At 42.2% G+C, this 24,620-nt stretch overlaps 1 protein-coding gene across 3 annotated transcripts in view; it reads right to left on the bottom strand.

The window, feature by feature from the left end:
- Nucleotides 1-24,620, bottom strand: part of mapk9 (mitogen-activated protein kinase 9) — an 86,992-nt gene that overhangs the window by 36,136 nt on the left and 26,236 nt on the right. For all 3 annotated transcript variants that reach the window (XM_084332428.1, XM_084332429.1, XM_084332430.1), the window contains exons 2-4: nucleotides 8,668-8,814; nucleotides 5,295-5,424; nucleotides 2,730-2,788 (exon numbers count right to left, since the gene is read on the bottom strand). In XM_084332428.1, coding sequence (XP_084188554.1) covers nucleotides 2,730-2,788; nucleotides 5,295-5,424; nucleotides 8,668-8,783 — 305 coding nt within the window. In that variant the 5' untranslated portion in view covers nucleotides 8,784-8,814. The remainder of the gene's footprint in view (nucleotides 1-2,729; nucleotides 2,789-5,294; nucleotides 5,425-8,667; nucleotides 8,815-24,620) is intronic.

Genomic DNA, 24,620 nt, shown 5'->3' with positions numbered 1-24,620 from the left:
TTGCTTTCTCTAAACTCTAATGCACTTTGGAGGGAGACAGAGATTCAATCTTCCACACACAGAAGATAGCTGAACGGTGTTTGGGATTCTATCAGGGTGAGTGACAAGGATCCGATCTAGCAGTCTGAACTACCCATCCCAGTTAGGACAGCCGAATCCCGTCCAATCTTTCGCCGTCGACTAAAGACTCACTTCTTCAACCATTATCTGAAATAATTAAAAAGAAACGGCGAGTTCAGATACAAAGTGCGAGGAGACGAATATAGCCATGCCTCCTCATGTTGTGGGTTCTGTAGAGCATATGATTATCAGAGGTTTGACCTCGTTATCACTTATTTTACTGTGCAACCAGGTTTCAGAGAAAGTAAGTACATCAGGTTTATGCTGAGCAACCCATACTCTTAATTAGGTATATTTTGGGGAGACGGCTCCTTATATTCAGGTGCATGATTTTCAAAAATGTGACTATCGATAATGAGTCTGGAGAAAAAAGTGATAATGGGGTGGGGTGGGGTGGGGAGACGTCTGAGAGAATGAGACAGGAGAGTACATACCAACCACACACACAAAAGCAAAAACAAACAAAGCTGCATGATAAAAACTAGCAAAAAGCACAAGATCCAATACTGAGAGAGAATTCAGCCAAAAAGTATATTAGGATAATGAAATAAAATAGCTTAACCTAAAGACATGACCGATGCATTCCCATGTGACCTGAATGATCCAAAATAAACTTCAAATGTTTATAATAGTCTGTCATTTTGATATTTGTGAGTCTCTCTGAAGAATTATTGTATTTCCCGTTTGTTTTTACAAGGGTGAAAAGAGGTAAGGGAGAATGGGGTCAGAGAGAGTGACGGCTAAAGGCAGCGACAGTATGAGAACATAGTGGAGAAGGAGGTCAACAGACAGACAGTGTTGTGTAACGAGGTTGGAACCAGGTAGCCTGGTGGTTACTACCTGGACATTACTGCAATATTCTTAACTCATTACTACACATCACTATCACTATGTAGTTCCATCCTCGTTACTAGAGATAGTTCCAACCTCGTTACTAGAGATAGTTCCAACCTCGTTACTAGATGGTTCCAACCTCGTTACTAGATGGTTCCAACCTCGTTACTAGATGGTTCCAACCTTGTTACTAGATGGTTCCATCCTCGTTACTAGATGGTTCCATCCTCGTTACTAGATGGTTCCAACCTTGTTACTAGATGGTTCCAACCTTGTTACTAGATGGTTCCAACCTTGTTACTAGATGGTTCCAACCTTGTTACTAGATGGTTCCATCCTCGTTACTAGATGGTTCCAACCTCGTTACTAGATGGTTCCATTCTCGTTACTAAGCAGTTCCATTCTCGTTACTAGGCAGTTCCATTCTCGTTACTAGGCAGTTCCATTCTTGTTACCAGGCAGTTCCATTCTCATTACTAGGCAGTTCCATTCTCGTTACTAGGCAGTTCCATTCTCGTTACTAGGCAGTTCCATTCTCGTTACTAGGCAGTTCCATTCTCGTTAGTAGGCAGTTCCATTCTCGTTACTAAGCAGTTCCATTCTCGTTACTAGGCAGTTCCATTCTCGTTACTAGGCAGTTCCATTCTCGTTACCAGGCAGTTCCATTCTCGTTACTAGGCAGTTCCATTCTCGTTACCAGGCAGTTCCATTCTCGTTACTAGGCAGTTCCATTCTCGTTACTAGGCAGTTCCATTCTCGTTACTAGGCAGTTCCATTCTCGTTACTAGGCAGTTCCATCCTCGTTACTAGGGAGTTCCATTCTCGTTACCAGGCAGATCCATTCTCGTTACCAGGCAGTTCCATTCTCGTTACTAGGCAGTTCCATTCTCGTTACTAGGCAGTTCCATTGTCGTTACTAGGCAGTTCCATTCTCGTTACTAAGCAGTTCCATTCTCGTTACTAGGCAGTTCCATTCTCGTTACTAGGCAGTTCCATCCTTGTTACTAGATGGTTCCAACCTTGTTACTAGGCAGTTCCATTCTCGTTACTAGAAAGTTCCATCCTTGTTACTAGATGGTTCCAACCTCGTTACTAGGCAGTTCCATCCTTGTTACTATGTAGTTCCAAAGTCAACCTTGCCTTTTCTGCCAATAGGTTACTGGTTCCGTTCCAGTTTGTGCACCTATTTTTTGACCAAAGATAAGTTGGTTTGCAGGTTTTTCTTGCGAACCGTCATATTCTGCAGGTTGACAAGAGAATGGAGAAGGCAAGAGTGGAGAAGTGAAGATATAAATCACTGAAAACGTAATGTTAACGTTACTAATTTGTGCATACTGCATTTAAATCCAAAACGAGGGACCTTTCAGTTTGCCCAGGCGAGTTGGGAGCAACTGTCAAAGTCAGTTTGTGTGGGGAACGCAATTACTCATCAGTGGACAAGACAAGCTTGATTAATCGCCCAGCCCTACTGTGAAGAAAACAAAAGACACGTTTTGGAAGCAATTTTACAGTGCAGGCTCTGATGTGTTGCCAAAACCAAACCGCTTTTATTGATCGTCCAATCACAACTGCTGCTTTCCTTCCTTGAAATGCACTTCATACAAGCAGCAGGACTTGACATGCACTTCATACATTGAAATTACAGGCCTGGGACACCAAATTAATTCAGGACAGACTGTTCCTCTTCAATTCAGGACAACTAAAACGGTGGTTTGGGTTGGTTCTGGGACGGTTGCCATGACAGTTGTATCAAAAAAGACTTTGCTGCTACTCACAGATCCTGGAATTCCTCCAGAGACTTCTGAGGCGTGAACACATTGATGAGACGGATGATCTGCAGAGAGAGGGAGAGAGAGAGAGAGAGAGGGAGAGGGAGAGGGAGAGGGAGAGGGAGAGGGAGAGGGAGAGAGAGAGAGAGAGAGAGAGAGGGAGAGGGAGAGGGAGGGAGAGAAGGGTAGAGGGAGAGAGATAGAGAAGGGTACAGGGAAATATATAGAGATAGAAGGATAGAGAGAGAGAGAGAATATAGAGAGGGAAAGAGGAGGATAGGGGAAAAGAGAGAATAGAGAGAGAGAATATAGAGGGAAAGAGGATAGAGAGAGAGAGAGCCTATTAGACAACAGCGAAGTTATACAATTCTCCATCCTCTCCTCTGTGGAGGAGCCAATGAACAAAAACCAAGTAGCTTCATCTAAATTAGATTAAATTCAAATGTATTGTCATTATATAGCACAACAAAAATAAGTGTGCCATGCCATCCAACCAGAGTGCAAATGTAACAGTAAAGTGCAAAAGTAATATACAATGTACAGGTGATTAAACAGGTGGTAAAAAATATATGAATGAGTACTAGTGAGTATAGTGCTAATCAGATGCATGTACAGAGTTGTAATATTAATATGTACAGTGATACAGGTATAAAGACACTATGGTAGTAGTTATACTGGCCAGCAGTGTGACTAGTAAGAGTAGGTCATGTACAGATATAGATATAGTATCTACAGATCCTCTCACTCGGCAAAAGTTTATTATATGTAAAGTGCAGCCAACGCTCAGCTCTCTCTCAGTCTCAGAACAGTCGATATATTCTACTTTTAACACTGGGTTATCTCAAAGAGAGGGATTTTGGCTTCATCTGGATCCAATCACTCTGGACAAAAAATGCATTAAATGTCAACTCTCCAACTCTCAGCTCTCTCTCTCTCCCTCCATCTATAAATAGTCTATATATTCTATTTTTAACTCTGGGTTATTTCAAAAAGACCAATTTCCTGCAAAGACAGGCGTCTTTTAAAATGTGATTCATGAGTTCGAGCCCCACGTAATCAACTGAGAGGATGATGATGGGTTTATGGAGGCTAATATACATGGCTTGTATGCAACCAGGGATGGATGACCAAACCGGCCTACCAGGCCCAGGGCCCCAAGGGTTCAGGTGGCCCCTAAGCCAGAGACTTAAGTCACTGTTTAAAGTCACAAAGGGCTTAGTCATTTGTGTTAAAGGTCCCCTGTCTTATAAATAGCCTTTTCCAGTGTTTATCATTGTTTTCTAGCAATGGGGGTTTGTATCAATGGGGTCTGTGTCATTCTCATTTTGGCTCATCAGTCTAGTCTCGAGTTCACGAGATCCTCCCTCACTCAACTAAGCCATTCTGATTTGACTGTTTTGCTGACGTGAGTAAGGCACTGGTTGTAGTCACCGCCCACAATCAACAATTCGCTCAACAACAGAGCGAGTGGAATTACTGACACTTCACCTCAAACGGGTTGACGTGCGCGGGTGCCGACAGAGAACGAGCGAGAGAGGGAGAGAGAGATAGAGGGAGAGAGAGAGAGGGACACAGAGCATTTACACACAACCTCTCGACCGCGTGCGCGGAGCAGGAGCTTTTCCACTCGCATATCACTGTCAAAACATCATTGCGCACGCTCCCACGCGCCCGTATTCCGATCCGTGCAATAATATTCACAGGGGTATATATTGTCATTTGAAACAAGTTACCAATGTGAAATTAATTAGTATCCCCCTCAATCTCTCTCTGTCTGCCAGTGCAGACTTTTCAAGCCCAAAACAGCTTGAAATCTTGATGTGGAAAAATGCTGCTTTAGAGTACTTGATTAGAAATACAAAACAGTGAATTTTTTTGAAAATAACTTTACAGATGTGTTTCATAGACTCACAGGAATTGTGTAAAGTTGCCCAAATAGTGAAAGGAATAGCAAGACATGTCCCCTTTAATAACCACTTTATCCAATCAGGAGAGAGAACCCTATAGATATCTTGACTTATTTCAAGAAATCCAAGCCACATTTGCTTACTACGCGGGTAGATTATTGTACTTGTTTCAAGGACACATTTGCTTAAAACTAGTTTTTGATTTCTTATTTTCGTCAGACCATTTTTGCAGTGTGGAGTTCTCTCTCCTGATTGGATAAAGTGAGAACAGGATACCAGAAAATGTATTTTCTGTTTACTGCAGAGAGGAGGGACTGGGAGACCCATGTTACTGACCAAACACTCTATATCATCGTCGTTCCCAATCCTCTCCTCGAAGCACCCCAGCCGTTCCATGTATTTGTTCAATTCCACCACCAGCACACGTGATTCAACTTAACAAGCCCTTTATTAGTTGAATCAGGTGTGCTGGTGGTGGAATTTAACAAATAGCAGTGATGGCTGTCGGAGTGTAGAGCTATTCTTTTAACATGTAGACCACTACTTATTTTAACATGTAGACCACTTATTTTAACATGTAGACCACTTATTTTAACATGTAGACCACTTATTTGAACAAACAAACAAAAAATCCCACTTACAGCACCTTTTAATTTAAACTTACATTCTTGTGGTTGACACATTTGAGCAGCACCAGCTCCCTGTAGGCCCGCTTGGCGTGGGTCTGGTTCTGGAAGGGACGACACAGCTTCTTCACAGCCACCGGTATACCCAGGACTGAATCTAGAGCGGAACTGGACACAGACAGATGGATACAGAGAGAGAGAGGGGGGTAGAGGAGGGAGGGAGGGAGGGAGGGAGGGAGGGAGGGATAAGATATGGAGGAAGAGGAAGAGAAATAGATGCGTCTGCTAGAGCGACGCAGAGGTCTGCCGCTACAGACTTGATTAGCGGTGGGCTGGCCGTGTGTGAGTGATCTGTACCTTTCTCAGTGAAGGTGCCCTTGTGCTTTTCTTTCGGGGGTTCATTTAGACGGGGGGGGGGGGACAGAAACGTGGTTTCAATACAGACCGTAGCAATGTGGGTTTTGTCACACATGGAATTCAGAGCTCTTCATCAAACTAGAACTAAAAAAAAAAAAACACTCTCTCTCTGTCGGAGAGAGCAAGCGCTGGTCTCGCTGTGAAATCAAAGGGAGATTAATCACACAGAGCGGCTGCACCTGTGCTAATTAACCCTCCCCCCTCCTGTATCTCTCCTCTGCAGGGCGACACCAGGAACCACCCACACCCCCCCTCCTCCCACACAGACTCTGGTGGAGTCCAGGGGCTTAACAAGTGGACCGGTCGATACGTCCGTCACGCCGTCTGAGCGCCGGTCTCTGTGCATGAATCATATTCCTGGTTCTACATCGGAGTTCTTAAGTGCAATGGACATTATTAAATGATCATCCAATAGAAATGAAGCATTTGATTATTATGCATGCCTCCCCCCCCGTGCGCTCTCTCTCCTCAGAGGCCGTAACGGGAATCAGAACCAAAAAATAGACCTCCAGGAGAAAGAAGGATTTACATGCAGGATGTCCCCGTTGCTTTCAGGGACACCTCCATTGCTGTATCGTGTTGGAAAAGTGATACAAGCTATATTTACATTATCGATGATCATATGTGATTTGAATCCATAGTATTCCATCATCATTACCGCCAGTGATAGTCCTTTTATTTTATTTATTAATGTGCTACGCCTACTATCATTTATTTTTTATACTTCTTATATGCACGTATGTGGGATATCAATTACTTTTTTCAATCAAACTGATCATCATATACGTAACTGAATTAATTAATTGTGATTTATTTCATTTTTGAGTCCATTCACAAATCACAACCCATCCTCACCTTCTCATCCAGTCTTTCCTTAATTTTCCTCCCTAGAGCCCGACAGCCTCATTGGGGAGATCATCCGATTATAAAACAATATTTTAAATACTAGTCATAGTGATGTAAATGCAGAATATACCAGTGAATTTTAAGAAGATTACGATGTTGGGCTCAGTGGTCGATGGCTGATGGACGATGTTCAACCCTAATAAGGACGGAGGACTCTTAAGATGACACAGCAATGAAGAACAGACAGGCTATAAGGAGAGGAACCAGTTCAGAGGCTCTATGCCAGGAAATAGCACATTCATAAATATAGAATAGAATATATAAATTAGTACTACAGAGTAATAGTGCTAATCAGACGTATGTACAGAGTAGTATTAATATGTACAGTGAGGTAAAGACAGTATAGTAGTAAGTCATACTGGCCAGCAGCGTAACTAGTAAGAGTAGGCAAGGGATATGTACACAGATATAGATATTAGGGGTGTAACGGTACACAGAAGGCACGGTTCGGTACATACCTCAGTTTTGGGGTCACGGTTCGGTACGAGTTCGGTACAACGGCAAAAAAAGATTTATAATAATTATTATATATTTATTATTATTATTATTATAATAATAATACTTTTTTATGAAGTTATACTTAGTTCCACTTAGGCTTGCTGCGGTAGTCAGTGATACCGGTGTCATTCTGTGTTCAGAAATCCACTGAGTAAATGAATTGCCTACCGTCCCCAGTGTATGCTTTCAGTTTCCCTTCTAGAGTAAATTTAACTTCACGTGAGGCAGAGAAAGAAGACTCTAGAGAAGAGATTACATGTTACACAACAATGGCAGAGGATTTATCAATATTTTTTGTGGATGTAAACACCACAGCAGCTAGACTGGAGAGGAGCTCAGAGGACCAGTCCAGAAGTATGTTTGCAGTGGATCAGCTGTGAGGGGAAAGTAGCGGAAGAAAGTTGGTGTGTGTGTGTGTGTGTGTGTGTGTGTGTGTGTGTGTGTGTGTGTGTGTGTGTGTGTGTGTGTGTGTTTCCATTGGTTAACATTATTTAGGCGAACAAGAAAAGGATGGACATTTTCAACGTATTGTAATGACCCTGCTGTGTTACAAATAGGGATGTCCCGATCCGATCACGTGATTTTCAGAAGATCGGGGAAAAAAAATAAAAAAATAAATCAGGATTTTTTTTATTTCTTTTTATTCAACAAACATGACCATGTTCACGTCTTAAACTCATACTGAGGCCTTAGTTTTGGTTTTAAATTGCATATCATCATTCATTTATTTATTGTCACAGAGCAGAAGAATTTTGCCAAAACAAACGCATTTCCTTTGATTTAATTATACATCAAATGATTTATGTCAAGGATGAGGGACATCCACTAGTTGCAGAACTTGCAGTCACCTGATTTTTACAGACGATGGCGCCATTGCTCTCATGAAGCAGCAGGTTGGAGGCGGAGTTTTTAGATTACTCCGGTTGCAATGCCTCGCTTGAATGAAGTTAACTTTTCACCTGGATAACGTCAACATTCAGGATGAATGTATTGGGTGAAATTGGGATACACATTTTTTTATTTTTTTATTATCGGATCGGGAAAGATCGGTATCGGTAGATACTCAAAATCACATGATCGGGATCGGATCGGGAGCAAACAAATTTGATCGGGACATCCCTAGTTACAAACATATCGTTCATTCATGGTTTTGTTTCAGGGACACCCAAAGGGGAGGGGAGGAGGGGAGAAACAGCCCGCAACCGTGCGCGGTTGTTAATTTGTTCCGTCGGCTTGTCATCACGCTTCAACGTTTTATTCATCCTCTAAATGTGGCAATACAAGCTTGATATTCAACGTTAAAGATCAAAGTAAGCCAGTGTAAAGTAAAGTAAAGATATTGAGCATACATTTGTAAAATGTGCAACCCTAGTTTCAGCTAGTGTCGTATGAGACATATATTCGTCGTATGACTGGACGTACCGAACCGCGACGTCCGTACCGCGAAGTCGCGGGACGAATACACGTACCGTTACACTCCTAGTATATACAGCATTATTGTACATATCATAGAGTTATATCGCAGGTATATATACATCTATCTAGTTGTATTATTGTCAGCGTGGGCTGGGTGTGTGAGGTGGGCCTCACCAGACGATGCCCTGGGCCCCGGAGCCGATGGCGCGGAGCTGCTGGTAGCGTTTGAGAACGGTGAAGGTGGAGTCGCCCACCTGGACGCTGTAGAACTGACCCTCCGCCTCACTCATCCTGCCACGCTGTCAGGACCACCAGCACTGTCTGTGGAGGACACAACACACAGGTAAATACACTAGGGCTGACCCCTATTAGTCGATTAGTCGACTAATCGGTCGAAAGGAGCCGTAGTCGACTGGCCAACCTCTTAGTCGAATTTAAAACAAATACAAAATTAAAAAAAAATTATTTACTTAATGTTGAGTTTTTTCATTTTTGTGAACTTTTTACACTACATTTAGAAGAAAATTTTGTACTTTTTACTCCACTACATTTATCTGAACCCATCAGTTACTAGTTACTTTGAAAAAAAAAAAGATTTAGCATAGAAAACATGGGAAAAGTGTATGCAGATTATATACTTTCACATTTGAAGCCCGTCAACTTCAAGAGGACATAATCAGAGCAGCATAACTGGACCAGATACCACTTTAACATGACCTACAGTATAATCAGAGCAGCATAACTGGACCAGATACCACTTTAACATGGCCTTTTAGAGGTCAATGGTTCAAGTATTGAAAATAAATAATTGAATGCTCCCAAGCACTAGAATACACAAACATTAGGGTCCTACTAATCACCACAAAGTACCAGAAAATACCCCCAAAGTACCCCAAAATACCCCAAAGTACCCTAAAATACCCCAAAGTACCCTAAAATACCCCAAAGTATACCCCAAAATACCCCCAAAGTACCCCAAAATACCCCAAAATCTAAAAAGAGGTCCATCTGCGTGTTAGAAACACCTTCCCCCTGGGTAGTAAAGAGGTCCATCTGCGTGTTAGAAACACCTTCCCCCGGGTAGTAAAGAGGTCCATCTGGGTGTTAGAAACACCTTCCCCCGGGTAGTAAAGAGGTCCATCTGGGTGTTAGAAACACCTTCCCCCGGGTAGTAAAGAGGTCCATCTGCGTGTTAGAAACACCTTCCACCGGGTAGTAAAGAGGTCCATCTGGGTGTTAGAAACACCTTCCCCCGGGTAGTAAAGAGGTCCATCTGCGTGTTAGAAACACCTTCCCCCGGGTAGTAAAGAGGTCCATCTGGGTGTTAGAAACACCTTCCCCCGGGTAGTAAAAAGGTCATCTGGGTGTTAGAAACCCCTTCCCCCGGGTAGTAAAGCAACAGACTGACAGCATGGTCTCTGGATGTAGCGGGGGGGGGGGGGGCCCTGCCGGCGACCAGAGAGGGATCACTCCGTCGCTCCCTGGTAAACATGCTTTCATCAAACCACACGTGACAAAATCTGCTTCGACAGGCAACAATCTTTCATCGCAACACACACTCACACACCACGGATGAGAGACTGCAGTATAGCTGCTGTACACAAGGTCTCATATGTCTCATGTCTTCAATAAACCAGGAATAAGTGTACATTAGAGCAGGCCAACCATCGATGTACAAGACTCACTAGGGGTGGGAATCACCAGAAGCCTCACGATACGATACTATCACGATACTTGAGTCACGATACGATAGTATTGCGATACAAAATATATTGCGATATGCTGAGTATTGCGATATTAATATTGCGATTTATTACCTTTTTTCAACTGCAAAGTAAAACTTTGTCAACATGTTTTATCTAATAAAATAAAGTTCAGTCTGTTCATCTCACTTCAATAATTTTTATTGCAGAACATGGTATTTTCTCAAGCAGACAGATGTAAACACTAATATCTGTGTTGCATGTACCTGACAAACTGAACACAGTTTGGGGGTGTGGGGGGGGGGGGGGGGGGGGGGGGGTCGCCAGATGATAAAAAAATAAAAATAATAAAACTAAAAAAAAATGTATGCAGTCAGGCCACTGAACAGGCCAGTGTTTCTAGTTGCAGCAGCGCAATAGTTAGATAACCTAGGTGGGGAACAACCAGGAGATCACTGCAACTCACACAAGTTGGAGAACAATCTCTCTCTCTCTCTCTCTTGCTCTCACACATACACAAAGGGAGCCGCATGTGATTGGTGGAGGCGGGACCCTTACAAAAAACTGTTGTTGCTAATCATTGACACATGCTAGCCTGTAATAATCCCCCCCAGAAAAATCTACCTTGCATTTGATATATTGCAAATATATGCCATCACACACACTGGCATTTAAAGGGTTAGAATTATAAAATGAATATGTGGTGTTATGATCAGGGCTGAAGTTGAATAAAAGATTGTATTTTTTTCAATCTGACATTACAAAAAAACAGAAAATCCATCAAAATCAGTGTTGTTGCTAATCAAACATATGCTAGCCTGTTTTTTAACAATAATTTGTGATGCCATCACAAACACTGGCATTTAAAGGGCACAAATAAAAAAGCCCTGCACCAGAATGCAGGAAATGAAGTCTTTGTAACAAAAAATGTCCTGGTGGGGGACCCCCAGAACCCCCTGCTTAAAAAGTGGCCTGAATGTGGCTATATTTTGCACTATATTTCCTGGCCTGAATGATTTCCCCAGTCCGGCCCTGGTTAAAAGCCTCCAATGCTTAGTGTGTGTGCGTTTGAACGTTTGCATGTTTCAACCATACATTTCCATTTATAAAAAAAAATAAAAAAAAAAATATATATATATATATATATATATATATATATATATATATATATATATATATATATATATATATATATATATAATAATAATAATAACTTTATTTGTATAGCACTTTTCATACAGAGGTTGCAGTTCAAAGTGCTTCACAACAGCAAAAAATACAGGCATAAGCGAGCATAAAAAGATAGACAGGTAGAATCACAGTGTTTCACATTAGGATCTAGCATCCCAATAGGCTCTCCGCTTACAGTTTTCAGTAACACAAATAGTAAAAATAGTTTAAAATGATTCAGTTTAAAATAGTCAAAAAATTATAAAATAGAACAGACATAAAAAATACAGGCATGAGCGAGCATAGCAAGGTATGGCAAATCACAGTGTTTCACATTAGGATCTAGCATCCTAATAGGCTCTCTATTCAGTAATACTCCTGTAATTCATGAACAAATAATCACAGTGTTTCACATTTGGATCTAGCAAATAATAAGAATAAAATGATTCAGTTTAAAAATAGTCATAAATAATCAGTGTTTCACATTTGGATCTAGCAAATAATAAGAATAGTTTAAAATGATTCAGTTTAAAAATAGTCATCAGTAAGAAGTAAAAAGTGCAATAACCGACACATGAATTTGATAGGCAGTGTAAAAGAGTAGGCAGGGTAAGAATAAATACAAGTTGTGTCAGGATATCCCTGATGTTTCCTCTTGCCACTAGGTGGTAGCAGATATCTATCAGTGAAATGCCTGAGCAAAGAGATAGGTTTTAAGCTGTCTTTTAAAGATGTCTAGCGAGTTGGCTTCCCTGATGTTTTGGGGTAGTTTGTTCCATAGTTTTGGGGCATAGTTGATAAAGGCTGCATTACCGATCCTCTTTTGACTGCTTCTGGGAGCCTCTAGTAGTCCAGCAGCTGATGATCGCAGTGTTCTTGCTGGTGTGTAATTTATTAGAGTGTTGGCGATGTAGCTAGGTCCCTGTCCATTTAGAGCTTTGTATGTAAGGAGAAGGACCTTAAAGTCAATTCTAAATGTTACAGGAAGCCAGTGTAAAGCGGCTAGGACTGGACTAATGTGCTCTCTCCTTTTGGTTCTAGTTAGCAGTCGGGCTGCAGAGTTTTGGATTAGCTGAAGCCTCTCTGTGGTTTTCTTAGGGAGACCTGTGAAAAGTGCATTACAGTAGTCTAACCGGCTAGATATGAATGCATGAATTAGCTTCTCAGCATCGTTCTGATTAATAAATGGTCGTACTTTTGCTATATTTCTGAGATGGAAGAACGATGTTTTCGTCACTTTGCTAATATGAGAATTGAAGTTCAGTTCTGAATCTATGATAACCCCAAGACTAGTGACCTCAGATTTGATCCAAGGGGTTAGTCCCCCCAGGTTCTTTATTAATGTTTCTTTTTTAGTTTTGGAGCCGATAATTAGAATTTCAGTTTTGTTCTCGTTTAGTTTCAGGAAGTTCTTACTCATCCATTTATTTATTGCCAGTAAGCAGTCTGTAATGGAGCTAATCGCTGTATCATTTGGTTCAGCAGATATGTACAGTTGTGTATCATCCGCATAGCTATGGAAATCTACATTATGTTCTCTGATGATATCACCCAGCGGTAACATGTAAAGGGAGAAGAGTAAAGGACCTAAGCAACTCCCTTGTGCAACTCCATAGTTGTTGTCGTATATATCAGACATGTGATCTCCTAATTTAACATAGAATTTCCTCCCTCTGATGTATGTTTTAAACCAGCCCAGCACATGGTCTGAGAAACCGACATGGTTTTCAAGACGATCGATTAGAATATCGTGATCGATTGTATCAAATGCTGCACTGAGATCTAACAGGATAAGGATGGAGATCTTATTCTCGTCAGAGTTTAGTCTGAGGTCACTGATTATTTTGGTGGGGGCAGTTTCAGTGCTATGATATTTTCTGAATCCTGACTGAAATTCTTCTAAGATGTTGTTTTCTTCAAGAAAGGAATTTATTTGAACTGAAACTATCTTTTCAAGTACTTTACTAATGAATGGTAGGTTGGATATTGGACGATAATTTGCCATTTCATTACTATCCAAGTTAGGTTTTTTTAGTAATGGCTTTACAACTGCTGTTTTAAAGGCATCCGGGAAAATACCAGTCCTAAGGGAAGTGTTTATGATATCTAGCACAGGGCTTGAAACACTATTAAATACCCGTTTGAAGAAAGCTGTAGGTATAGGGTCAATGTCTGAGGTGGAGGAGTTACATTCTGAGACAGTTTTGCAGAGTACATCTAATGTGATGCATGTGAAACTTCTCATGGTTACATTGCACGGTTTGCCGCAATCAACTTTATTTCCATCATGAGTAATGCTGGCCCTGATCAAGGTTATTTTGTTGTTAAAGAATAGTGCAAGTTCTTCACACTTAACCGTTGATGACTGAGGAGGTGTAGGGGCAGTGTTGAGTAGTACATTAATAGTGGAAAAGAGGATTCTGGAGTTTCCAGCATTTTCTGTAATGATTTTAGAGAAGTAATCTTTCCTTGCTAAGCGGATGGTTTTATTATAAGCAGTTAAAGCATCTTTGTATATATCACAGCATATGGTGGTTTTTGTTTTTCTCCATTTTCGCTCCGCTGCACGACATTTCCTTTTTTCTTTGTTGACCGTATTATAGTTTAACCAGGGCGAGGCTCTAGTTTTCTTCTTTTTCGTTTTTAATGGGGCGACAGAATTTAATATAGATGACATTGCATCATTGAGATTTTCTACCATTTCATTTAGAGAGCTGTCATGATTGTGTGGTTCATGTAGTCTGATAAGATCAATGAACTTTGATTCAGCTTTGTCGTTTAGGAGCCTCTTTTTAACTATGATTTCTTTTTTTGTTTTAGTAAGGGTTATTTGAGTATCAAAAAATATACAGTGATGGTCGGAGAGAGGTAATTCAGTTATTGAGATATTTGTTATGCTTAGCCCAGTTGTTGTTATAACTAAGTCTAGTGTATTCCCAAGCCGGTGAGTTGCATTTGTTATATGCTGTATTAGGTCAAAGCTATCCAGTAGATTTTTTTGTTCCATAGTTTTGGAGTCTGTTTTCTTATTAAAATGGATGTTCAGGTCTCCATTTAGGATCACCTTATCATATCCGGTAACACATAGTGAGATCAGTTCAGAGAGCTCCTGTATAAATATTGGTGAGTGTCTAGGCGGGCGGTATATTGTGACAATAATAGTTGATTCTGTTTTTAGTTCAATGGCAAGATATTCCATTGACATGAACTCGCCTAGTTCTGTGATTCTAAACAAGAGTTTTGAGGAGAAGATTGCTGCAACTCCTCCGCCCCTTTTATTTTTTCTGGGTATTTGAAAAAAGTTATAGTCTGGTGGACAAGCTTCTATCATTATTGATGTAGCTGTGTCATTATTTAGCCATGTCTCTACTAGGCAGATGCAATCTAAGTTATTTTCTTTAATCAGATCATTTACTAAGAATGTTTTATTATTCAGTGATCTGACATTTAGGAAAGCTAATTTTATTTGTTGGACTTCTTTAGAGGAGGTCTGCTTTGGTTTGACCGTGATGGCCCTGAGGTTAATAGCAGGTAAACGCATTGGTGGCGTATATTTTTCACCATGCCATTGGCTAGTTATGATTACTTGTATGTTTTGAGAGATGGCATGGTAATTGTGCTATACTGTACCGTACTGACTGCACTGTGCTTTCGGGGACATTTGATCAGACGAGATGGCCTTGTGTGATATGGGGGGGGGGGACGGGGGGGGGACGTCTTGTGCTGTACTTCGTGGTGAGATTGTGTCCTTCATGACTATCTCTCGTGCTGGTATGAGCTTAATATTCTTGGAGGCCATCAAGGCATGACGCATGTTTGCTGATAGGAGCTTTGAACCTAAGCGATTTGGGAAGAAGCCATTTCTTTGAAAACGTTCTGGGTTATTCCAGAAAACATTGAAGTTGTCAATGAATTTCAGGCCGTGTACGAGACATGCAGCCCCTAACCATGAATTAAAATTTAGGAGTCGACTGAATGCTTCCTGTCCTCTGCGAAAGCATGCAATTGGTCCACTGATGGACACATCAGTGTTTGTGTACACAGACTGATGTTTGTCTAGTGTGTTCATTAAACGTGTGAAATCGTCTTTCAAAGTCTCTGTGCCAGTCTTCTTTCGCAGGATGTCAAACGATCCAGAGTGAATGACAATTTTAGTTATTCCTGGTCTGATTAGTGTTGGAAGTTTTTCGGCTAGCTCTATATATAATTTTTTTTACCTCCTATAATAGTGGGGGTCGCGGCTCTCTGACACCGTTATTTGGGGGTCGCGGCCTGAAAAGTTTGGGAACCCCTGGACTACTGTACTATTATAGGTATTGAAATGAACAATGAAACTTCTTTTAAAAAAAAAATTATTATTAAATATCGATACTTGGCGTCCCTGTATCAATACAGTATCGCCACATAAAAGTATTGCGATACTACTACGTATATCGATATTCCCCCCCACCCCTACTCCTCACCATGTTAGAGAAAGTTACTCTCACCCCCCCATCTGTCCTGCAGGCTGTACCATCTGCCCTTCCACATTCAGCCCACTCAGAACAGCGGGTTTATCATTCCATCATTCCACATAACACCTCTAGCTAGTTCACCAGCAGCTTTAACCTGAATCTTTTGAAGAAAAAGAACAACAACAAATACAGTCAGGCCCATAAATATTTGAACATCCAACACAATTTTCATCAAAGGAGGAGGCACATATAGTAACTGTTGTAATTCCTACACACAGTTCACCTGATTTGGATGTAACTAAATACCCTCCAATTAAAGTTGCAAGTCTGCACTTAAAGCTTGTCGTTTCATTTGAAGTCCATGGCATGGTGGTGCTCTGCACAGAGCCGAAATGAGGGGAAATGTGTTCATGTACAAATATTTATAGGCCTGACTGCCATGTTCCAGCCTCTGATCAGCTGGTGGTTTTGTACATCATGTAACCTTTTGGAATGCAATGGTGGTTTTAGTTTTCCGACGCGCCCCCTGGGAACGCCACATGACTAATGTAGCAGCTGCCTGGGCCGGAGCAGAGGTCAGGGCTGGAGCACAGGGCAGGAGCGGAGGGCAGGGCAGGGCAGAGGGCAGGGCAGGAGCACAGGGCAGGAGCGGAGGGCAGGGCTGGTGCAGAGGGCAGGGCAGGAGCGGAGGGCAGGGCAGGAGCGGAGGGCAGGGCTGGTGCAGAGGGCAGGAGCGGAGGGCAGGGCTGGTGCAGAGGCCAGGGCAGGAGCGGAGGGCAGGGCTGGTGCAGAGAGCAGGGCAGGAGCGGAGGGCAGGGCAGGAGCGGAGGGCAGGGCTGGTGCAGAGGGCGTTTGATGTTTGATGTCGGTTTGATGTTGATGTAACCAGTGCTTAACAATCTGTACCGAAAACAATTACCACCAACCATTGTTGTGTGGCATTAAAGTATCTTGTATCTTGTTGTATCTTGGAGCAGAGGGCAGGGCTGGTGCAGAGGGCAGGGCTGGAGGAGAGGGCAGGGCTGGTGCAGAGGGCAGGGCTGGTGCAGAGGGCAGGGCAGGAGCGGAGGGCAGGGCTGGTGCAGAGGGCAGGGCAGGAGCAGAGGACAGGGCTGGTGCAGAGGGCAGGGTTGGAGCAGAGGGCAGGGCTGGAGGAGAGGGCAGGGCTGGAGCAGAGGGCAGGGCTGGTGCAGAGGGCAGGGCTGGTGCAGAGGGCAGAGCTGGAGCGGAGGGCAGGGCTGGTGCAGAGAGCAGGGCTGGTGCAGAGGGCAGGGCAGGAGCAGAGGGCAGGGCTGGAGCAGAGGGCAAGGCTGGAGCAGAGGGCAGGGCTGGTGCAGAGGACAGGGCTGGAGCAGAGGGCAGGGCTGGAGCAGAGGGCAGGGCTGGAGCAGAGGGCAGGGCTGGTGCAGAGGACAGGGCTGGAGCAGAGGGCAGGGCTGGAGCAGAGGGCAGGGCTGGTGCAGAGGACAGGGCTGGAGCAGAGGGCAGGGCTGGTGCAGAGGGCAGGGCTGGTGCAGAGGGCAGGGCTGGTGCAGAGGACAGGGCTGGTGCAGAGGGCAGGGCTGGTGCAGAGGGCAGGGCTGGTGCAGAGGGCAGGGCTGGAGCAGAGGTCAAGGGTTGGATCACAGGTCAAGGCTGGCAACGTTTTGTCATGCGTGTTATAGAGAGTTAGTGTGTGTGTGTGTGTGTGTGTGACTGTGTGTGTGTGTGACTGTGTGTGTGTGTGTGTGTGTGTGTGTGTGTGTGTGTGTGTGTGTGTGTGTGTGTGTGTGTAATGTAGCTCTACACGTGTGAAGCAGATAACAGAGGCAGAGAGAGGCTTGAAGTTCCTAAGGCTGTCTCTGTTCTGTATATTATCTGCTTCGCCTGCTGCTCAACACACACACCCACATGTACACACACACCCACATGTACACACACACCCACACGTACACACACACACACACACACTTGCACAACAAGCATGACTCCCCAAGCAGCTTCTGGCAAGAACACGATGCCACACACTGCTTTGTAAAGGCACAGAGCGTCAGGCTCAAGCATGCTCTCTCTCTCCCTCACAACACACACAACGTGTGAGGAGATATTAGCGAGCGGGGAGCTGCAATAATAGCTCGACATGTTATCTACTAGTGTTGTCACGATACTGGAATTTCTAACTTCGATACGATACCTTGAAAAGTATCGATATTCGATGCCACGGTGAAAATATTTTAATCTTAAAATGTAAATTTCTTTATTAAATTATTATATATATATATATTTTTTTTTAGCTTTTGTTGCTGGTCGACTCTCCTCACCTTCTCTCTGGTATTATAAGAGAAGAGAAATATAACACTTTTAAAACCCTTTGTTTTAGGGCTGGGCGATATCGCCTAAAAATAAAATCTGATAAATTTTTTTTAAATCCGATTTACGATTTTAATCGATTTTCTTCTCTTGAAATCTAGAAATCATTCAAATAACCTTTGTTTTTATTTGACAAAAAAAAATATCAAACCAAGATGAATTTCCCTATTGGGATTGAAGTGCAAACCTAACTTTCACCAATCTTCATTTAAAAAAAAAAATTATAATAATAACATATATATAAAAGGTTACCGGTACTCTTGATCAAACAAAGATGAATGTCCCTATTGGGATTAATAGTGCAAATGCAATAACTTGCTTTTTCACCAAACTTCACTTAGTTAAAACAAATAAAATGTGCCTCTTGATCATCAAACAAGAATGAATTTCCCTATTGGGATTAATAAAGTGCAAATCTAACTTTCACCAAACATCACTTTTTGTAAAATAAAAGGTGACTCTTGAGAAAAAAAAGAAAAAAAAATATTATTATTGTTTTTTTATCGATAGTGCAGAAAGTATCGATATTACGGGAAATTAGTATTGAAATTGTTTTAAATATTCAGAATCGATATGTATCGAAAAATCGATATTTTTGACAACACTATTATCTACTGTGATTTCCAAATCACAAGAGGCTGCGATACGTGATAAAAGGCTAATGTGTGAAAACACGTATCGTGGTGCTGCGGTGCACAGATGATGTCGCCAAAAATCTTTTTCCAGACGTTTTTAGTTTGGTCCCCCGCAAAAATCACACTGTGATCACACAGTAGGGCTGTACCGAATGTAATTTTTTAACATTCAAAGCTTCTATTGAAGTTTTCGAATGAAGCTTCGAATGTCTGTCGTCATAAAAAAAACATATTTTTTTTCTTTTCTTTTTTCTTCAAACTAAATCCTCAATTTCAATAAAGTGATTAATCTGATTAAATTAGTCTTTAAAAAAAAATTAAAATCAACTTTCTTTAACACTTTCAATGCCAGCAGAGGGCGCACGATTTAGTGCTTGCGTGCCACCACCCACTTCAATGATAGCGCTCTCATATTTGCGAACCCATAAACTACATCTTAAATTATGGCTATGTGTCTAATCTGGCCGTCGCTTATCAATGACTTGTTTGCAGTCAACAGTCGAAACGGATTTTTTTTTAATCTGTTCATTTCCGTTTTATACCATTTTGAAAAACGCTCGTTTTTTTTTAAGTTTCAGGAAAATATAAAAATTCTGTGATAAACGCCCTTTACTGGAATATTCTGGAATACACAAGAAACGTTGTGATTTTTCGGCCTATTTATGAATCGTTTTCAAATAAACGCTAGATTATCGATAGTATACGTGTACTTATGCACGCTAGAGAAGCGGGTTGAAAAATCGATTATCTCATTTCCTGATCAGCACACACACACACACACACATAGGGCACACGTTGATATCTCTGTGGAAAAAAGCTCTGATTATCCTAAGACTGGTAAAATAGATTCCTTACCTCAGATCAGATGTTCTCCAAAAACATTATTCCAATTCCTGATCGCCATTCCAAATATCGATCGCGTTTATTGATCCAACGCTGGTTACTGGAAATATGTATTCCACGCTGTTCTGGGGCTCGGCAATGAATCAGATCGTCTCGGGTGACTTGTCTGGGAAGTAAAATGAGGAAGCAGGATAATTTCATTCAATCCATTCCAAAGGGGTGCAGTACCACAGGGAGAGACGATAGGGGGCGGTATTTTCCCAATGGAGTTCAGAGAGAGTTTGCAGCACTAACGCGAGGCTAGATTGATGAAATATGAATTCAAATCGCTAATAAAAAAATAACAAGATCTCTCGTCGTTGGCAATGAACGGTCGGCATGAACAAACAAGATATCTCGTCGTTGGCATTGAAAGTGTTAATGAATATAACTTGTCAGTTTCGTCAACATAAATAATCCAATAAGGGCACGGTTGGTACGAAAGTGATGGTGACGTCTTGATGGAGCGCCGAGCGTCAAGTGGATGCAGATCATTTATGATAAATTATTTATTTAAATTTTTATGACGACTCATACTATAATAGTATAATACTATTATATTAGTGTAGCCTAATCTTTATCTGCAACTGTGAAGAAAAACCCCATTGGTTTAAACAAAATGAATAGACATATAATTAAAAAAAAACATAATAGAAAGAAAGAAATTTATTTATTCAAATGTCAACGTTATTGGTACAGCCCTATCACACGATAATACTTTTTTTCAATGAAAAGGAAATTGATGAAGCTATATAATTATGAATCATATCGCGAATGCAACGTTGAATGCCCCAATTAGAGCTGAAACAATTCCTTGAGTAACTCAAGTTACTCGATTACCAAAAATGATTTGAGGCAAATTATTTATTTATTGTTATTATTTGGGATCATTTCTAGCTGAAAGAAAAGGACAATTCTGTACAGTGCGTCTATTGTGAACTTGAAATAGCACCACAATAGCACTTTGTCAATGTTTCAGCATCTCAGCAGAAAGCATCCAGTCCACAGAGCGGAGCCGACACAATGTCACGTTGTCATTAGCAATCGCACTTAATGTAAATCTATAATGTTAAGATTGCTAGTTGAAATTATGGCTAGTAAAGAATGTACGTTAACGTTAATTATGGCTATATGTAAGCAGCTGGTTATGATCATAATTAAATCAATACGGTGGCTAGTTATTATATTAAGATATCTAAGTTATCCAAGTTGCTCAAGAAAATAACCATAGAAAATAAAGCGCTGCAGACTTGGGGCCCGAAATCGACTTTTTTACTCACCGGCCAGTTCGCCTAAATAATGTTAACCAATGGAAACACACACAACAACTTTCTTCTGCTACTTTCCCCTCACAGCTGACATGTAAGTACAGATAACTTAATAACATTTAGAAACAGCAGCAGTTTTTCAAGTGTATTTAAAGGTATGTGCTTGTTTGTCAGGTCTATGTACAGAGATCAGTACAGTACAGGTAGTGCAGGAATACTTGCATGACTGAGACAGCCTTTATGGTGGTTGTATTCCATTGGATGTCCTTTTCTGTACAGTTGCACATTGCTGTACTCCACCCAGTAGGTATGGGAGTTTTCTGTTATTTGTCATGTTTTCAAACCGTCTTTGGGTGTTTGCAATTCATGGGAAGTATATGTCTCTGATATCTTGGTACAGTGGGCAGGTTGTTAGAAAGTGTAGCTCAGTTTCCACCTCTGCTCTGACATGGCTGTTAGCCTAGCCACAGAGGGTCTTGAGAGGAGAGGCTCCGATTGAATCCGGGACACAGACATGCAGCCAATGTGACACTGGCTCTGTTCATGGTCAACGGCTTCCAGCTTCATTGATTTACTACCGATGACAAACGTGTTGTTTCTGTTTTTCTTTTTGACATACTTGCGGCACACAGAACAACTCGCCATCATAGGGCTGGGCGATATAACGATAAATATCGCGATATATTTTAATAATCGATATCGAAAAAATAAGATTTCTTTTTCTCTTGTCCATTTATTTTGTTTGCTTTCTAATTTAAAATACAGTTTGAAACCATCTGTACACAGTAGGCTATGTGTGCTAGCAGAGCTAGACTCCAGTCACGAGTCACGGTGCACATGTGCGGTGGTTTGTCCACCAAAAAAGCGCCAAAAGATAGAAAAGAAACTAGCCAGAGCCAGAACTGTTCCAACTCCCCTGGAGCCACAGCCAGCAGAGAAGCCGGTTTACTTTCGCTTTTAAACCAGCTGCAGCCTGAGAACTGGAGTGTGAGGGGATGCAACACTAAAGATGGCGGCAACAACAAAGAATTGCTGCAAAATAAACATACATCTGCTGTTTAAAAAAAATAATAATAATAATTTTACTTATAACAATTTCGATAATTATCGATATCAAATGATATGATAACATTATCATATCGTTATCGCGATATGATTTTTTACCATATCGCCCAGCCCTACGCCATCACTACAGCCCCAGCATCAGACTGTAGCCAGTCTCTTGAAACACGGCTATCTCCAAACTTCCACTCCTCTTGAAACTTTCTTTTGTTAGGTGGTCCCGCTCTCGCTGCCGCTTCTTCATCCTTTTCGTCGGAGAAAGCCACGTGGGTTTTCTTTTTAGTGGTCGGCTTACTCCTCCTTCCATAGTTCCACATATTTGTAACCCATTTAACGTTATTACGCTAGCGTTAGCTAATCGCTGTTAGCTAGGCGGACGTAACGTTAGCTCCCTACAGTGCAAGCAGGCGCTGCAGAAGAAGAGTTCATGTGACGTCGATAAACAAGCCAACGAGATGACGTGCAAGGAGAGACTGGGGGCTGCAAAAAGGCGACTGTCGTAAGAGCAAAACACACCGCAGTTTTATTTTGCATGACTATTCTGTTACCCGCCACATGGCGGACAGACCTATCCCCCTATCGTCTCTCCCTGTGGTACTGCACCCCTTTGGATTAGACTGAATGAAACGCATGGGGGGGAAGAAATTCTGCTTCCACATTTTACTTCTCAGGCAAGTCACCCGAGACGATCGGATTCATTGTGGAGCCTCAGAACAGCGTGGAATCTGTGTTTCGACCACCCAGCGTTGGATCAATAAACGCGATCGATATTTGGAATGGCGATCAGGAATTGGAATAATCTTTTTGGAGAACTGATCTGAGGTAAGGAATCTATTTTACCAGTCTTAGGATAATCAGAGCTTTTTTCACAGAGATATCAACGTGTGCCCTATGTGTGTGTGTGTGTGCTGATCAGGAAATGGATACTTGATTTTTCAGGATGCATTCTATAGCATGCGTAAATACACATAATTTATACTATCGATAATCTAGCGTTTATTTGAAAACGATTCATAAATAAGCCGAAAAATTACAACGTTTTGTGTGTATTCCAGAATATTCCAGTAAAGGGCGTTTATCACAGAATCTTTATATTTTCCTGAAACTTTCAAAAAACGAGTTTTTCAAAATGGTATAAAACGGAAATGAACCGATTAAAAAACAATCCGTTTCGACAATGTTGACTGCAAACAAGTCATTGATAAGCGACGGCCATATTATACACATAGGCAGCCATAATTTAAGATGTAGTTTATGCGTTCGCAAATATGAGAGCTCTATTATTGAAGTGGGCGTTGGCATTCAACGGGGTTCCGGGGCACCCGACCCGTGGCACGGAAAGTGTTAATATTCAATCAGTCACTATCCCTAGTTGCCAACATCTACAAACTCGCCGCTGTCATCCCTGTTCTCAAAAAAAGCACCCTTGACCCATGTATCCTCTCCAATACCGCCCTATCTCCAATCTGCCTTTTTTCTCCAAAACAGAGCGCATTGCTGCCTCCACTCCCATCTCCAGTCCAACACCCTCTACGAACCCCTTCAGTCTGGCTTCCGTCCATCACACAGCACCGAAACCGCACTGATCAAAGTTGTCAACGACCTCCTCATCTCCGCAGATTCTGGTGCCCTCAACATCCTGATCCTACTCGACCTTAGTGCAGCCTTTGACACAGTGTGTCACTCCATCCTCCTCCAAAGGCTGCACCAACTGGGTGTTGAGGGCACAGCACTTGACTGGTTCACCTCCTACCTCACGGACAGACATCAGTTCATCTCCCTCTCCGGTCACACTTCTCCCCCCTCCTCAGTCACACAGGGGGTCCCCCAAGGCTCAGTCCTCGGCCCCCTGCTCTTCATCTGTTACATACTCCCCCTCGGTCACATCATCCGACTTCCACTGCTACGCCGACGACACCCAAATCTACATCAGTACACAGTCCCCCACAACCCACCCCTCAGTCACATCGAGTCCTGCATATCAGAGTTACAATCCTGGCTGACCCACAACCTCCTCAAACTAAACAGCGACAAGACAGAACTATTTCTCATCTGCACCAAAACCACCCTCTTTTTTTTTTTGATCCACTTTTTCTCCCATTTTTCTATATTTTCTCCCATCCCAATTTCGTATCATCCAATTCAACCCTCCCCTGTCACGAACGCTGTTTCTTGCCTCCCACAAGCCGGCTGCAATGTGGACTAAGTCATACATAGCACAAGTCCCCTCCGGTACTTGAGGTAACAGCAGTCGCATCTTTTCACCTGCGCAGCTCGACCTCTCAGTGTCGAGGAGTAACGCGTGGGAGGCTCACGCTGCCCCCGACACTTCCTGATTCTACTGCGCAGGCGCACCAACCGACTTGTAGGAGTCGCTTGTTCACAACGTTCGATCCCCACCCTTCAGTTTTCCCTCCCCGTAATACGGCCAATGTGTATTACTGCGGACGACCAGCCAAACTGAAAAACAATGTGGAGAGCTGGATTCGAACACGCGAATCCTAGCGTCTCCACACTGGTGGCGAGTGCCTTAGACCACTACACCACCTAGCCGCCTACCAAAACCACCCTCAGCAGATCCGGACCCATCACACTCACTATAAA

Source organism: Notolepis coatsorum (genome assembly GCF_963971535.1).
Source record: "Notolepis coatsorum genome assembly, chromosome: 16".
NCBI lineage: Eukaryota > Metazoa > Chordata > Actinopteri > Aulopiformes > Paralepididae > Notolepis > Notolepis coatsorum.
Note: the sequence above shows the minus strand (reverse complement) of the source record. Positions and strands in the feature narration are given on the sequence as shown.